This window comes from Coffea eugenioides, chromosome 3 (assembly GCF_003713205.1).
Source record: "Coffea eugenioides isolate CCC68of chromosome 3, Ceug_1.0, whole genome shotgun sequence".
NCBI classification, from domain to species: Eukaryota; Viridiplantae; Streptophyta; class Magnoliopsida; order Gentianales; family Rubiaceae; genus Coffea; species Coffea eugenioides.
Genome location: NC_040037.1, coordinates 39,442,882 through 39,456,609, shown reverse-complemented (window position 1 = coordinate 39,456,609; position 13,728 = coordinate 39,442,882). Strand labels below are relative to the sequence as shown.

The window sequence follows — 13,728 nt, the reverse complement described above, 5'->3', positions numbered from 1 at the left end:
ATGGATGAAACTGTATGTAGAATTCATGTTCTGGCCATCCCTTTGCCTCTACAAGGCCACCTCAATCCGATGCTGCAATTATGCAAGCGTTTAACCTCAAAGGGTGTTAGAATCACGCTAGTCACTGGCACCTCAGCAAGTATATCGGAGCAAAATCAATTTGAATCGATCAAGATCGAGTATATTCTAGACGATGATAACATTGAAGTCGAGGGATCAAACGCATCAGAGAAAGTTGCTGCCTTCTTGAAACGGTTTAATAGCGCAGTTTCAGATAATTTGGCCAGGCTAGTCGAGGAAAAGGCGAGTTCAGATCATCCTGTGAAAATAGTTCTGTATGATTCACTGATGCCATGGATTTTGGAGATAGTGCAGGGACAACTAGGCCTTAAAGGGGCTGCGTTTTTCACTCAGGCTTGCGCGGTTTCTGCAATATACAACCATATTCGTCGAGGAACGTTGAAAGTTCCTCTAGAGACATCTACCATATTGCTTCCTTCAATGCCACAACTGGAGTCGAACGATCTGCCTTCTTTTGTTTATAATCCTGGTCCATACCCAGGTATTTTGGATCTTGTCCTCAGTGAGAATATAAACCTGGAGAAATCAGATTGGTTCTTGTTCAACTCTTTTGACAAGCTAGAAAATGAGGTAGAGTTCTCATTCTATAAAATAATTGGAATTTGGAAGTTCACCCATTAGCAACATTTTATTTGACGCTGTTTAAATTAAATTACATATTGGCAATACTTTTTGAATCATTGTTAGTGTCAATTATGTTCATCCATGGAATTTGATCATTGGTAGACCACAAGATCTGTTTATTTTGTTCATAGCAAAAATCACATTGTACAACTTCTAGTTAGTTATTGCTAATAAAAAATAAAGTTAGTAAATTAAGAACAAACGACTTATATCAACTGTTTCGAAAATTAGACCGGACCAAATCAGCTGGTTTGAATGGCTAAACCGCAAACCGATATTGGCACTGGTTAGGTTTTCTATTAAACTAGAAAAAGTAAGTAAACTGGTCAATTTGGATCAAGAAATGGTTAAACCAGTCAAAACTAGATGGTTGAACTAGTTTCCTCCTTTTTTTCATTTTATATATTTCGATGTTATCCAAATTACTTAGTATTAAAATAATAAAAAAAATAATTAGAAATTTTAACCCTGGATTGAATAGGGACCTCATTCGGTTCACACACAGATCCGAGCTTAAAAGTATAGCTCATATTAAATAAGTCTACATGTTAATCTTTCATACATTTCGATACAATAGGCATAGATAATCTTTTCATAAATTCATGCTTCAATTTTTTAAATTGTCTTTTGGGGGTGGGCTTGATTAAAATTTGCTGTTTGGGAAATATTACAATGTTGTTGCTTAATCTCAACTAGGTAGTGACCTGGTTGACAGAACGGTATCCAATCAAGACCATAGGCCCTTGTACTCCATCCATGTACACTGACAAGCGATTGAAAGATGACAAAGATTACACCGTCAATTTCTTCACACCAGATTCCGAAGAATGCCTAAAATGGCTTGACACCAAGGAAACAGGCTCAGTTGTTTATGTATCCTTCGGTAGTGTCTCGGACCTTGGAGAAAATCAAATGCAGGAAATAGCATGCGGCCTGATGAGTAGCAATTGCAACTTCTTATGGGTAGTTCGACCTTCTGAAGAGAGCAAAATTCCTAGAGATTTAATGTCCGAGGCACAAGACAGAGGTCTAATCGTGAATTGGTGCCCTCAGATAAAGGTTTTGTCACACAGGGCAGTGGGATGCTTCATGAGTCATTGTGGTTGGAATTCAACAATTGAAGCATTGAGCTTGGGTGTGCCAATGGTGACCATGCCAGTGTGGGTTGATCAACCTACAAATTCTAAGTATATTGTGGATGTATGGAGGGTAGGATTGCGAGTTAAGGCCAGTGAGGAAAGGGAAATGGTAACAAGAGAAGAAGTAGAAGGAACTATAAGAGAGGTTATGCATGGGGAGAAGGCAAGTGAGCTTAGAAACAATGCTTTGAGGTGGAAGGAGTTGGCTAAGGAGGCAATTAGTGAAGGAGGAAGCTCAGACAAACACATTGAAGAATTTGTTTCGAGTCTTGAAAGCATTTAGTTATATTAATATCCAATTTTCTTCACACAGTTTTCAAATTTTAATGATCTGTTGTTAATTTGAAATTGCAAATAACAGTCAACGTATGCATAGATTATCCTAATTGACACTTCAATTAGTATTAACCTATCCATTGAAGTACTAATGTAACTTTAATTTAGAACTTCAAATTCTTGGGACCTAAACCTTGAGTTGACACATAATTTACAATCTCAGAAGCAATAGTTGTATGTGAGGCAATTTTTTTATTTCAATAGTTAAGTGCATGAGTTGGTGTGTGTGGATCGAAATTGCTATTTGAATAGACAAGTCTCTATATTCATATGTTATGTTATTTTCTTATTGAATTTAGTTGAACTCGTGAAACATAAGTCTTCAGAAGTAATAACAAAACCAAGCTCCACTCCAGAAGCTTCGACCACAATTGCTAAAACTCAAAACCTGCAGAAGGTGCTCAACCACCAACCAAGAAGCACCGTACCTAGAGACTGCTACCTTAGCTATTTACCTACTTACATTTCAGGACTACGACTTTATTTATCTATCTATGTGAATAATATGAGGTTGAATAGTAAAATTATTCAGCATCAACCTTCAATTTGAATTACAACTATGTCTATTATCCCTTCACTATGGTTGCATAAGCTTTGATAATTCTCTCAGCTGATTATCTACTATAATAGTATGTAATATTTTATATACACATGGTATGACATTTTTGGCTACCATTAATAGTATGCCTTGCCCAATTGTCCAACATTATCAAATTATTTAACAACACCACAGGTATAAATTGCCATGCTTTGCATGGGTCTTCTCCCTAGTAATTAGAATAATAAAAACCAAGATCACAATAATGTTTATACTTACATTTCAAAGTACCAAGACTCATGGTACTTTTTATATAGTAACGATAATGTTAATGGTAATACTAATCTTCGTTTGTGACATTAAGCATTACAAAGTTGATCATGCTTATAGTTAATTGTAGGACTTTAAAAATTAGAGTTTGGTCTGGGGGCTAATCAGCCTAATCAATGATTTTAGTTAGGCCAATAGATAATGGAGATGCAAGTCACTTTCCTGAGTAGGTTGAACTGCACCTAGGGTCTGTTTGGTTGGAAGGAAAATATTTTCCTTGGGAAAATATTTTCCGTGGAAGTAATTTTTCATGAAAATCATTTCCCTTTCATCATTTTCAGGTGTTTGGTTAATTTATTGAAAATATTTTCTTACTTCATTTTTCTGGTGTTTGTTTAACTTTTGAAATATTTTCACTTTTATTTCTATCTTTACTTTCTACACATTATAACTACATACTTCTTCCCATGCAAAATAAGAAAATTTATCTTATTGTTTAACTTTAAAAAATCTTGGAGAAATGTATATATGAATAAAAAATATCACCTTAAGCAATGAACAAATTGCTAGCCATTTAGTATCAAATATCAATCACATGCAATGCTTATTGTGACATATATCTTGCACTCTCACTGCTGAAAGTTTCTATAGAAAAGAATGTTCCTATTATACATAATTAATTACTAGCATAGGATGAGCAGGATGAGGTTTTTTTTTTTATTTTGAATATACTAGGGGGAGGGTTGGGTTGGGTGGTACGAGGGGGGAATGTAAGGAAGAGGTCTTGGGTTCGACTCCTCCTGTTTAGACTAAAAAAAAAAAAAAGAACATACTACAAGATATTTTCAGTAAGTTTGGAACATACTACAGGCGGGATGCATGCATTTCGGAAAACAACTTCAGTAAGTTTGGAAGGAAAGTTGTTTTCCATAAGATGAGTGAAAATATTTTACATAGGAAAATGTTTTCAGTCACGAGAAATTAGGAAAATATTTTCCTGGAAAACATTTTCACCCGAAACAAACGGACCCCTGATCAAAGAATTTTCCATGTGTACAAACTCATAGTACGCGCCAAAATATAAAAAAGTTAACAAGCTTGTCGGTTTTGTACATGTATTCGCAACATACTGAAGCATCTGACTTAATTTGTCTAGATTCCCGACTCTTGGCATTGTTACTCGTGAAACAGCACTTTGGCCAAAACCATGGTCACGTCAACGGGTGGAAAGTCCCCTTTTCTGCCCACAGTAGGCAGAAGCAAATGCGGAGGCCAACTGTGTTCTCCGGGGTTGGCACCAGAGAAAGTCAGGTTGTGCGTGGATAAAATAATGCAATATATTTTAAAATCACAATAAAAACTTTTTAAAAATTTGTTCATCATCTAATGCCAAAGCAAATATTGTGGTAGGTTTTCTTTTTTAATTGAATTTGATATTTAAAATAATTGAATCATAAATATAAAAGGAAGAGTTGGAAACTTAGACATGATTAAAATAAAAGGAGATGTGGAATTTTGGTCCCTCAATATTTGGTCTATGAGTTAAACTAGTCCCTGATATTTCGACCAAAATAAATATGGTCCCAAAAGTTTTGACAACTAATAGAAAATTAGAATATCTAATGGTCAAAATCAAATTAGAATTAGTCAAATGTTTTGATTTTGTAGTTTTTGGTCCCTAATATTTGAAAATTTATTCAATATGGTCACTTATGTTTTAAATATATTTCAAATGAAATAAAATGTGAATTAGATTAAATGCATAAAAAAATGTGTTCTCAAATCTCATAAAAATCCTTAAATTACTTCACATTGTCAATATACTATCAGTTAGCCTAAAGAGCATCTCTTCGTTAAATTAATTACAAACAAATGACAACACATGAATCACATATGAAAGAAAAGTTAGTGGGAAAAAAGAGAATTTTAATTTGAGGATATAGTAACTTTAATTCTAAACAATATAACACAAATTGTTGCATGACTTGTGGATCTAAGTTTCAATCAATTATGGTTAGGCATTGTGATTGCATTAACAAGTAAAGGTGATTACTAATATGAATGACTCATGTGAATTGTAAAAATATTTCTTGCTGTTTCTTCTTGTCTTTCCTTCATATTAAATCAAATATTTCAATAACACAATTCAATGTATTATATTTACATTCATCTGACATTGATAATTTTATTGAATAATTTAAACAATTATAAAATCTTTATTTCAATTGACAACTAGTTGAAATGCCAAAAAAAAAAAGAAAACGAAAAATATTATTCAATCAACTCAACACCTATAGTTGTCGATATTATAATAGGATATGTAATTAACTGTTTTCATTTATCAAATATAAGTATTGGGCATTAGATAATGAACAAATTTTTGAGAGGGCGTTTGTTGTGATTTCAAAATGTATTGCATTATTTCATCCACGCACAACCAGCTTTCTCCTATACCTGATGCATCTTTTTGCTGTCCGTCTTTGTGCATGCCCACAGAACACACAGTTGGCCTCCTTGCATTGCCTTTTGCTCAAAAATCATTAAAAATGTTTTTGGCCAGGCATTATAATATCGATTCGAGAAATTGAAGGCAAAGACACTTTTTGGAACTCCAACCTCAAATTCTTTATAAAACCCAAGAAAGAACAGAACAGGGAACACATGGATGAAATTGGATGTAGAATTCATGTTCTGGCCATCCCATCCCCACTCCAAGGCCACCTCAATCCGATGCTGCAATTATGCAAGCGTTTAACCTCGAAGGGTGTTAGAATCACGCTAGTCACTGGCACCTCAGCACGTTTATCGGTGCAAAATCAGTTTGAATCGATCCAGATCGAGTATATTCTAGACGATGATAACATTGAAGTCGAGGGATCAAACGCATCAGAGAAAGTTGCTGCCTTCTTGAAACGGTTTAATAGCGCAGTTTCAGATAATTTGGCCAGGCTAGTCGAGGAAAAGGCGAGTTCAGATCATCCTGTGAAAATAGTTCTGTATGATTCACTGATGCCATGGATTTTGGAGATAGTGCAGGGACAACTAGGCCTTAAAGGGGCTGCGTTTTTCACTCAGGCTTGCGCGGTTTCTGCAATATACAACCATATTCGTCGAGGAACGTTGAAAGTTCCTCTAGAGACATCTACCATATTGCTTCCTTCAATGCCACAACTGGAGTCGAACGATCTGCCTTCTTTTGTTTATAATCCTGGTCCATACCCAGGTATTTTGGATCTTGTCCTCAGTGAGAATATAAACCTGGAGAAATCAGATTGGTTCTTGTTCAACTCTTTTGACAAGCTAGAAAATGAGGTAGAGTTCTCATTCTATAAAATAATTGGAATTTGGAAGTTCACCCATTAGCAACATTTTATTTGACGCTGTTTAAATTAAATTACATATTGGCAATACTTTTTGAATCATTGTTAGTGTCAATTATGTTCATCCATGGAATTTGATCATTGGTAGACCACAAGATCTGTTTATTTTGTTCATAGCAAAAATCACATTGTACAACTTCTAGTTAGTTATTGCTAATAAAAAATAAAGTTAGTAAATTAAGAACAAACGACTTATATCAACTGTTTCGAAAATTAGACCGGACCAAATCAGCTGGTTTGAATGGCTAAACCGCAAACCGATATTGGCACTGGTTAGGTTTTCTATTAAACTAGAAAAAGTAAGTAAACTGGTCAATTTGGATCAAGAAATGGTTAAACCAGTCAAAACTAGATGGTTGAACTAGTTTCCTCCTTTTTTTCATTTTATATATTTCGATGTTATCCAAATTACTTAGTATTAAAATAATAAAAAAAATAATTAGAAATTTTAACCCTGGATTGAATAGGGACCTCATTCGGTTCACACACAGATCCGAGCTTAAAAGTATAGCTCATATTAAATAAGTCTACATGTTAATCTTTCATACATTTCGATACAATAGGCATAGATAATCTTTTCATAAATTCATGCTTCAATTTTTTTTATTGTCTTTTGGGGGTGGGCTTGATTAAAATTTGCTGTTTGGGCAATATTACAATGTTGTTGCTTAATCTCAACTAGGTAGTGACCTGGTTGACAGAACGGTATCCAATCAAGACCATAGGCCCTTGTACTCCATCCATGTACACTGACAAGCGATTGAAAGATGACAAAGATTACACCGTTAATTTCTTCACACCAGATTCCGAAGCATGCCTAAAATGGCTTGACACCAAGGAAACAGGCTCAGTTGTTTATGTATCCTTCGGTAGTGTCTCGGACCTTGGAGAAAATCAAATGCAGGAAATAGCATGCGGCCTGATGAATAGCAATTGCAACTTCTTATGGGTAGTTCGACCTTCTGAAGAGAGCAAAATTCCTAGAGATTTAATGTCCGAGGCACAAGAAAGAGGTCTAATCGTGAATTGGTGCCCTCAGATAAAGGTTTTGTCACACAGGGCAGTGGGATGCTTCATGAGTCATTGTGGTTGGAATTCAACAATTGAAGCATTGAGCTTGGGTGTGCCAATGGTGACCATGCCAGTGTGGGTTGATCAAACTACAAATTCTAAGTATATTGTGGATGTATGGAAGGTAGGATTGCGAGTTAAGGCCAGTGAGGAAAGGGAAATGGTAACAAGAGAAGAAGTAGAAGGAACTATAAGAGAAGTTATGCATGGGGAGAAGGCAAGTGAGCTTAGAAACAATGCTTTGAGGTGGAAGGAGTTGGCTAAGGAGGCAATTAGTGAAGGAGGAAGCTCAGACAGAAACTTTGAAGAATTTGTTTCGAGTCTTGAAAGCATTTAATTATATTAATATCCAATTTTCTTCACACAATTTTCAAATTTAATGATCTGTTGTTAATTTGGGATTGCAAAAAACAGTCAACATATACATAGATTATCCTAATTGACACTTCAATTAGTATTAACCTATCCATAGAACTACTAACGTAACTTTAATTTAGAACCTAAAATTCTTGGGACCTAAACCTTGGGCTGACACACAATTTACTATCTCGGAAGCAATAGTCATACCAAATTCCTTTGAAATTCTTGATTTTTGATTTTCTCAAAAAAAAAAAATGTTAGTAGGAAAAATTACATAGTGAAAGTAGCATTATAATCTTACAAATAATAGATAATAATAAAGGCACGAGAGGAAACAAAATATTCTCCTTTAATTCATTAATTTACGTCAACTACAAACTTGGGACTCCAAAACCGTAAATAGAGAAATATAACCACATATCCTATTGTAATTATAGTATCAAAATGTGACATAACCTATTTCCTAAATTAAATTTGACACCAATTCTAATCTAGTTACCAAATAAAAAAAATATAATTCTAAAGCTACTAAACTTCTAAATATGCTTGGTTTAAGGGAGGCATTAACCAAGCATATTTAGAAGTTTAGTTGTTTTGGAGATCGTGGATTTATAGTATTTTTTATATTTTTAAAATAATTTAAAACAGTGAACCAGTGACTCCGCCAATCGAACCAGTTGAACCGATAAAACTAGGAACTAGCTACTTAAACGGGTCAGTTATGGGTCTGAGTTTAAAAACATTGGGCGGATCCAATGCTGATTTTTGTCGTTGCAGTTACTTGAATGGATCCGATACTAGATTCGGTTTAAAGTACAAAATGATCTAGATCGAATACTTGCTAATGATAATAAATATTTAAAGGGCAAATTACACTTTACCCCCTGTGGTTTAGTATTCTTTTATATAACCTCCTATGATTTCAAAAGCTATACATAACCTCCTTATGGTTTGCATTAAAGTGTCAAAGTGACGGAAATGATAATTTGTAACAGAGTCACCTAAAATTTAAAAAATGCCCTAATGTAAAGTTGAAAATTATTTATAAACCAAAGGAGGTTATGTTTATATTTTGAAACCATAAGGGGATTATATGGTAAGGTATTAAACCATACGGGGGTTATATGGTAAAATATAAAAATTATACAGGGTTAGCGTGTCATGTATTTATAAGCGTAATTTCGACATTTTTAAAAGTTTCGTTACAAATGACTATTTCCGTTATTTTGACACTTTAATCCAAACGATGAGAGGGTTATATATAGTTTTTAAAACTATAGGGGGGTTATATTGAAAAATACTATATCATAGGGGATAAAGTGTAATTTGCTCATATTTAAATGTGTTTTGACATCTTTTCATATATAAAAAATAATTACTATGCAACCAAGTTGTGTCTTAACATGAGACTGTTTGTGATCATTATTGCTTATTGAGTAAACTTTTCTTTCATTATACATATGTATAAAAGAGCGAATGCAATGGCCGAATTGAGTGCTTGTGTTGGTGATGTGGCCAATTGTGATTGGCTAAAGAGTGTTCGTCCAAATTTTTTATTCCCACGATGCTGTTACTGTTCACCATTTGCTCTGCAGTTGTGGCCTTTTACACCGCAGACTTGATTGATTGACTGGTTAGAATTTGGGAGAAGTAGTGGACAAAAAATTTTCCTCCTCTCCCCTGATTTGATTTGCAGATCACCGTCACAAGTCATCTCCCACTCTACACTTTCCCCTCTCCATTTCTTCATCATCACCGCCTCCATTACTCCCTTTCTTCCTCTGTTTTCACTTTCTTTCTTTTTCGTCACCCTGATCATTATCATTCAGAAATGAAAAACTACATCCAACCACCTCCACTTCTCCATTTTTTTCTTCTTTGAAAGCCGACCTTTTCATTTCTTTTTTTTTTCCCTTTCTTCTTTCTTCCTTTACCCACGGGACCAAAACAGAAAAATGCAGATGATTACTATGTCTCACATCTTGGTTGGAGAGTGTTCGTCCAACTTGTTTTCATTTTTCCTCTTTCATTGTTTCTCTGTTTTTCCTTCTAACTGACTAACTGATAACGTCTAATTCTAATTCTATTCTAACAAGACCTAAACTCCTAAACTAAGCCCTAGGGTTTTTGACGTCGCGCCGTTGTTTCTCCAAACCCCTCAGGCAACGAAATGGTAAGGCGGCTCTTCACCACCAAGTTATTTCTGTCTTCTCGATGATGATTGTTACTGATACACATATATGCAGATGCTGCATTCTAATTTCCAATCTTTCGTTTGGTTTTGAAAAAAAGGCCATATCTCTGACATTTTGAGTTCTTTGTGTTGTCATTGATGGATGCTTTTTTTTTGTTTTGAAGGCTCCAAAGAGAGGTGCGAGGGCTCCAGGTGCAGTGGCGAGGAGGAAAATCGAGAAGGTGGCGAATCCTCTGTTCGAGAAGCGTCCGAAGCAGTTCGGAATTCGAGGAGCCCTCCCACCGAAGAAGGATCTCACCAGGTTCATCAAATGGCCTCTCAATGTCCGGATCCAGAGGAAGAAGAGGATCCTCAAGCAGTGCTTGAAGGTTCCTCCGACGCTCAACCAGTTCTCCAAGACTCGACAAAAATCTTGGTCGCCTCTCCCTCACTCGCTTTTTATTTATTATGCTGTTTCCCCTTTTTCTTAATGTTATACGATGATTTTTATCGGGACTCTAAGTTGTTCACCTTGATTGCACCATCTTGACAACCCTGGTCTGGTATTTGACTGCTGTAAAGAAAAATCCAGTTATTTTCTTGACATAAATCTGTGCTTTCTCGCATATTGATCACCTATTGCACTTGTAATCATACTTCAAATGCTTACTCATTCTTATTCCCCCCCTTTCTCTCTGATGATTGCGTAGAATAGGATCCCATGGTTGAGCAGGGCAAACGGTGTTGCTGTAATTAAATAGGAAATGAAATCTTTATGTAAATTTAAAAATCATTCTTTTATGGTTCTTAGCCAACTGGATATGCCAGATGTGGTAAATAGAAAGAAATTGAGGTTGCTCGGATCATAATATTTGTACATGGTAATTGTACATCGTCTTCCCCTATAATCTCTTGGATGACTAGAAACTGAGTCGTAATGTGTCGCTCTATCTGTTGTCATGAAATTGGTAAAAGCTAATAATTTGCTGTGGTAGATTTAAGGGAGTCTCTAAATTTGTCCCTATCTTAATAATACCAGTCAAGGAGATATCCTGTTTCCTTTCGGGGTTGCCATTTCACTGCTTCATTTTTTCTCTTGCCAATGTATGTATTTTCTGATGCTTCCATTGATATGCAGCAACAAATCTATTCAAGATGCTTCTCAAGTACAGGCCTGAGGACAAGGCAGCCAAAAAAGAGCGTCTTCTCAAGACAGCTCAAGCTGAGGCTAAAGGGAAAGCTTCTGATGCTAAGAAGCCAATCGTTGTCAAATACAGTTTACAGCATGTGACGTGCCTTGTTGAGCAGGTCTTTATCGTACTTTTCTTCTATATTTTGTTCGTTTTCTGTAGTGTCTCACTCTTGGTAGTACAAGCTGTAGCTCATAGAAATTATTTTCTGCTGAACAAGGCACAATTGTTGCTCACGATGTGGAACCAATCGAGTTGGTTGTTTGGCTTCCTGCTTTGTGCAGGAAGATGGAAATTCCCTATTGTATTGTGAAGGGAAAATCGCGATTGGGAGTGGTAAGTTTCCTTCTTTGTGGAGCCTTTTTGGACGCTTTTATTGTAGCCAGGACTGATGTAATTGACACTCTCTCGCAGATTGTTCATAAGAAAACTACATCGGTCTTGTGCCTGACCTCAGTGAAGAATGAAGATAAGTTGGAGTTCTCAAAAGTTTTGGAGGCCATTAAGGTGATACATAATTTCCTACAGGTTGTACAGGTAATGATATTGTGATTCAACTTAAGGTGACATAGCTATAACAAAATATGTGTTATACACTAATATGTATTATTACCTTTTAAGATGGCTTTTCTTTCCACCTCATTTATCACACACATTCAATAGTTGATTTTACCTTTTCTTAATCTCTTTTTTCCAATTTACCTAATTCAATATGTATTGTCAGGTTCTCTATACTGAGCCGATGAATATTATGATTTGTTATCTAACATTCAGCAGTTAGTTAAGGTACTTTCTGTCATACTTTCTGTTCTTTAATAGTTATCAAGAAATTGTGGGCCTTTTACAATATGTATGTGTTTTGTTTGTCCAGTGCAGCTATGTATTATCAGGAATTTGTATTTAATTATATGCTTTTGGTATTATGTTAAATATGTTCTAAGTGATACGAAATAGGACTCTACTTCTTCTAAATTTTCAAGTCTCAACTTGTGCACTGATTATTAAAACCATTGACATTCATGTATTTGCTAATACTTGGGTGTTCGATTTTTGTTTGCCAAGTTCCATATCTGTTAATTTCAATGAATTCATTTGAATGAAGACAATAAATAATGCTTTGCATTTGATGCTTGCAAATAATCAGTGGTTCATTCCACTGGGGCAAATCTTGCTTTATTTTTTTTAATCTTTAATCCCTTTTTAAAAACTAGAAGTGAGATTTTTTGTCCGTCATAGGTTTCTCTCAATTTGTAAACCTTCCAATATATAAGTTGTTGACTGGAATTGTTTACAGCCTAGAGGGGCTTGACTTTGATGATAATTTCATGGGATGCTTGACTTAAAAAAATTAATGATAAATCTCATTTTGTGCTTGTGAAATGAATGGTGGAATTTTCTCTTTCTATGAGGCAGAAGTGTTGTTTGGATTTAAGCATTTTTCTTCTACTATTTTCTTTAATATGCTTTTAGTACTTCTGGTAATAAAAGAGTTTCACTCATTTGCACTTTACATGGTGAGGTATTGTTATTTTTTCTGGTGGTGACTTTCTTTTAATTTGCAAAAGATTTTTCACAATTCACCTTGAGAATGAAAATTGTGATTCAACTTAAGGTGACATAGCTATAACAAAATAAATGTGCTTAAGAATAAAATGAGCTAAGGCTCGCAAAGAATCATAGTCTTGAGTTTTTATCAAATAAAAAAGGTCAAATCATTTCTAATGAAACTATTGCATTACTTTGGCATTGATTGTAAACTATGGAAACATTTTGTTTTATTATTGGTTATGCATGCAAGTATTTTGTGTAATTTTCTAACTGAAGGGGGAGAATTAGGAAGCATTAAGGAGAAAGCTCAGTGATTTGCTTGTCTTTATCTTCTACTACTATGCCTGTGATTGTGGTAAATAAGCTAGCTAGCTATCGTGGTAAAGTTTGCTATGCATTTTTTATTGTAAATTTTTTAAATTCTTTCTCCTGATCAAAAGTAGAAGATGAGAAGAAAAATAAGCAGCTTAAAAGAAAAACATGGAATTTCAGCCTAATTGAGTCATGTAAAATGGTCGTGAAAGGATGTTGTGCACGACACATGATTTTTTTGCATTGTAATTTCTTCTTCTTGCTTAGTACTTCTCTAACCTTTTGGATTTTTTGTGGGGTTTAGTAGTCTAATTTTTGTATATTAATTTGTATATATATGTTGTAGGTGCAAAAAATTGGAAATTTCTTCCAACATCAGATTCTGTAAAATTTTCCCCTTTAATAACGTGCATTCTATTTGGTTATCTTTTAAAAAAAATAAAAATTGGAAAGAATCTTAATTTTTTTTCGCAACTAAAAAGTATCAGAATGCATTTAACAAATTTGAGAAAGTTCTTTTATGATTTTTTCGTTTAAAAGATATTTTTGGGCTATCTAATCTGTTTATTGTTTGTGGTATTGCAAGTCCAAAAATTGGAACTTTGCTTTCATTCCCTTCATAAACCACTTTGTATAGGGTCTTCCGCGGTTTTTCCTCATCTCTTGTAATTCTTTCTTTTGTTTGCTTTGCTTAACTACTTTTTTT

The 13,728-nt window shown here is 34.7% G+C and overlaps 4 protein-coding genes and 1 pseudogene across 4 annotated transcripts; all 5 read left to right on the top strand.

Annotated features, from left to right (window-relative positions):
- Nucleotides 1-702, top strand: LOC113766577 (UDP-glycosyltransferase 74E1-like). The gene has a single exon (XM_027310752.1). It carries the CDS (start codon nt 1-3, stop codon nt 700-702), a length of 702 nt encoding a protein of 233 aa, XP_027166553.1.
- A 915-nt stretch (nt 703-1,617) lies between these two features.
- Nucleotides 1,618-2,127, top strand: LOC113764567 (UDP-glycosyltransferase 74E2-like). Its single transcript, XM_027308500.1, has one exon. It carries the CDS (start codon nt 1,618-1,620, stop codon nt 2,125-2,127), a length of 510 nt encoding a protein of 169 aa, XP_027164301.1.
- A 3,522-nt stretch (nt 2,128-5,649) lies between these two features.
- Nucleotides 5,650-6,351, top strand: LOC113766576 (UDP-glycosyltransferase 74E1-like). The gene has a single exon (XM_027310751.1). The coding sequence runs from the start codon at nt 5,650-5,652 to the stop codon at nt 6,349-6,351; it is 702 nt and encodes a 233-aa protein (XP_027166552.1).
- An 863-nt stretch (nt 6,352-7,214) lies between these two features.
- LOC113766575 (UDP-glycosyltransferase 74E2-like) lies at nt 7,215-7,776 on the top strand. The gene has a single exon (XM_027310750.1). It carries the CDS (start codon nt 7,267-7,269, stop codon nt 7,774-7,776), a length of 510 nt encoding a protein of 169 aa, XP_027166551.1. The 5' UTR covers nt 7,215-7,266.
- A 1,724-nt stretch (nt 7,777-9,500) lies between these two features.
- Nucleotides 9,501-11,904, top strand: LOC113764488 (annotated as a pseudogene).
- Nucleotides 11,905-13,728: the final 1,824 nt, after the last annotated feature.